The 3,660-nt window shown below is 33.5% G+C and overlaps 1 protein-coding gene across 1 annotated transcript in view; it reads left to right on the forward strand.

Moving 5' to 3' along the window:
• Positions 1-182: 182 nt before the first annotated feature.
• The window catches only part of LOC103461827 (uncharacterized), a 4,706-nt gene continuing 1,228 nt past the window's right edge, over positions 183-3,660 (forward strand). Inside the window, exons 1-3 of the mRNA XM_008404177.1 lie at positions 183-1,698; positions 2,563-2,667; positions 3,284-3,385. Of these exons, the coding sequence (XP_008402399.1) occupies positions 1,593-1,698; positions 2,563-2,667; positions 3,284-3,385 (313 nt within the window). The 5' untranslated portion in view covers positions 183-1,592. The remainder of the gene's footprint in view (positions 1,699-2,562; positions 2,668-3,283; positions 3,386-3,660) is intronic.

Genomic DNA, 3,660 nt, shown 5'->3' on the forward strand with positions numbered 1-3,660 from the left:
GGGGCGTAACTGTGATCTCATAAGTGGGAAACATTTTTCAGATGTCTACTGAGGGAGTAGACGTCTGACTTCACTGACTTTGTGTTTTCACAGCCCCATTGCAGCACCAAGGAACAACTTTAGTTTTTTAAACTTTGTACTAAAAATCAAAAGTTTTAGTTGCCAAACTGAGTGGAGAAAATATTTACAAACATTTACAGGATAAGCAGTGAGTCATTACATACAAGAGAGCAACTCTGAACATGAAATGTTTAGTAAAACATGATTCTTTGAACCAATTATTACTTYGCACACAAAATGCAAAATAATTGACAGATAACAGGGTAAAAAGCCTCAAAATGTAATTTATTGCCATAAAAATAGAAAGTAACATATCACTAAACAACATTTTAGTCAAATGTGAAAGCACGATGTGTGAAATTAATCAGATTAAATAAAAATGTAATGACCTACTTCAAAATTGCAGCCTTTATAAACACAAACAAGGCATAAGTCAAATAATATCTGAAAATAAACCACAAACAAATATGTCTAAATATATATGGTAGATGTGGCCTTTTCCTGGTGCTGCCTATGATACAGATGTAACATATTTTGGAATGAAAATAATCCTGAAATCTCTGTAAAATACCTGCCTGGTTTCTCAGTGCAACAGATCTCTCCTTCTCAGCATTTTGTAGCCTCTCCTTCCCTGAGAAAACCATMATCACTACTGCTGGTCTCTGGTTTGATATCTCCTCCRTGACTCGTAGCTCTTTCTGTTGTGACAATAAACATTTCTTCTGAATATGGAAAGCAACAGTGAGCACAACCCTCTGTTGTGAGGGTTSTCCACAGACCAGCMAGAAAGATGCTGAATGGATTCCAAAAATATTCTTAARTAATTACAAAAAAGTCCAAAAATAAATCAAAAATTATGAATTGGGCCCAAAGGGTCAGCATAGCAAACTACAACTCAGGTAGCAACACAAAGAACTCGAGCACAAAAGTGAAYAAACAAGATATGAGAGGAACTTARATAGTGGCTGATCAGAGCAGTGCTGACACACAAAGGGGTCATTTAACATACAAGAACTTAAACAAAAGAARAAACACTAAAGAAATGGTCAAATTAAACTAAAGAAAACCAGGTTTCCTCGTCYCCTGGCAAACAAATGGAACGACCCGCTGAGGAGGTTTGCCAGCCTCATAAGGACGTCGATTAGCTGCAGATCTTCTGAGKGACTCCAGCAGCAGCTCCACAGGAAACTGGTAACTCRGAACATGAAGAAATTAATTTGTTGCCTTTAACCAAAATATGAAGAACTGACAGATAAAGTTAACTAAATGCACTGCAAATAATTAACTAAAGAGTCAGGCTAATGAAAATAATTGTAAAAATACAAAATCTAAACTGTTCACTAATCAATATTTAAACTAATGTTAAGGATGAACAGAAAACAATTACCATTCAGATCTAGGGACAATTYTGAAAGTGTGCATCCATGAAGAAAAGCTGACATACAGAATAATCATTTGCAGGCTAATAAACTTTAATCCATCTCTAGTGGACGTGTCTGTCTCAGATTTTGTCTTCATGTCTTTCCATAGAAATGTTTTCAACTTGGCTCGGACTTGTCATGCTCCTCCATATTCAGGTGTTTCTTGTCTCTGAAACTGGTGATCTGTATTTTCATTTTCGAGACAATCTGCTGTCAGGTAAGTTTATTTTAAAACCATATTTAATGTGCAATAACAGTTGCTAGCATGCAGAGTTTGCAGTGTGTTTATGATGAGGAGACACTGCACATCAACCTGAATGTGGCTGAAAGAAACAATATGGTCAAGTAGAAGACGCTGATAAATATTTGTCAATCAAAAACAATACATATCTAAAATATGTGGCATGTATTAGCATTCACTGACTTTGAATCAGTATTTTGTAGAATCATCTTTCACTGAAATTACACCTTTAACTCTTTTGGATATTTGCAATTGATTAACTATTTCCCAGAACAGAAATTTCCAAATCTTGTCACTGAAACGAAAGCAGGTTTAGATTTAAATTTGGATGATTTATTATAATATGTGAATATGCTTTGATCTAAGTTATCCCATTGTAGCTTTGACTTGAAATTTGTTGGTGTAAAGTGTCTGACCTTGTAATACATTTGGACATGAATTGTATTTTTAAAAGTTATTTTCCTTGTGACAAACATTGTTGTAAATAGTGTGTGAATAAATTGAATTTAATTTAGTTCTTCAAACGCTAATACTTGGACCAAATGTTGTGTTCTATTCATAGAAATACTGACTTTATATACTGACTTTATAATTTTTTTTCCACTTAAACCTTTTGAAGGCACTTCATRAAAAAAATAGATCCCTGAAAAAACATGTTCTCATTGACATTATAAATATTACTARAGACTTTCACAATGTTGRAAGGCATCATAATTCATACTGTTGAGGAAACTTTGACTTGTGTAATAATAATTATGAAAATATTATTTCTTCAGAAAAATATAAGAGGTACTGGTTATGTATGTCTGATMCCAACCTGATCTCCATGTTTTTCCATAGATTTGTCAGATAAGSTCAGAATTTCCCTGGATTTGCTGATCATGCTGGTTTTGTTCTCTGTGTATGGAGGCCTCTTATTTTATTTCCGAGACAATCTGATGTCAGGTGAGTTTCTTCTAAACAATGTCRACACAAATATCTAACATGCTGAGATTTTCACTGTAACTTTTATGATGTTGACCTGATCAGWTAGTGAACCATTGCGCTGATACAGGAAGGTGGAGGATGCACTGCATCTCCGTGGCTTATAGTCCTTTTATGATTATAGGCTGAGTTTTCATGTCAGGACTGTTTACAGTTAAAATTTACTTTCATTTGATGGATGAAATGAGATTCAAGCAAATTGGTTTTTTTGCATTTCTATTTATGTGGCCATCTTGATTCTAGAGGCCAAATAAATAGGATGAACTGGGTTTGGCCCTAGAACCTTGAGTTTGACACATTTGAATTAAATCTAAATACATAAATATATAAAGACATATATATACCTAAAGGGACTATGTTTCTCAGCTAACATGGAAATGTGGTATTCAGTAATTCATCTGCACACCATTTACCTGGTTATAGTGATGTTAACCTGGCTGAGTCATTTTGTTTGTAAGCCTTAGAAGAAAAATAAATCTATGATATGCTGCCAAACTTGACCATCAAATAAAACGTCAAAAATATTTACTTTTAACTGTATCTAACTAATATTTGTTTTTCTTTTTCCTTTGTATAGAAATTCCAACTTGGGCCAGAATTTTTCTGGTTCTGTGGATTCTCCTGGTTTTTAGTGTTCATGTGGGTCTTTTATTCTTTTTTCGGCAAAATTTCATGTTAGGTAAGTGAATTTTTACAACCATGTCAATGGTACAACATAAAATGCTTCCAAGAGAGCATTTAAATTGTAAGTTAAATCATATATATATATATATAGAGAGAGAGAGAGAGAAAGAGAGAGAGAGGTTTAAAAATTCCCTTTATTTTACATTCCTTATGTCAAACAACAGACAAAAAAACAAATCATAAAAACAAACTCAAACAAAAGAAAAAACTAAAGAACCCTCATCCAATGTACACAGAACATTGTTAATTCCCCATTTGTTTACAAATCCA

The sequence above is a fragment of the Poecilia reticulata genome, linkage group LG2 (genome assembly GCF_000633615.1).
Source record: "Poecilia reticulata strain Guanapo linkage group LG2, Guppy_female_1.0+MT, whole genome shotgun sequence".
In the NCBI taxonomy this organism is placed as follows: domain Eukaryota; kingdom Metazoa; phylum Chordata; class Actinopteri; order Cyprinodontiformes; family Poeciliidae; genus Poecilia; species Poecilia reticulata.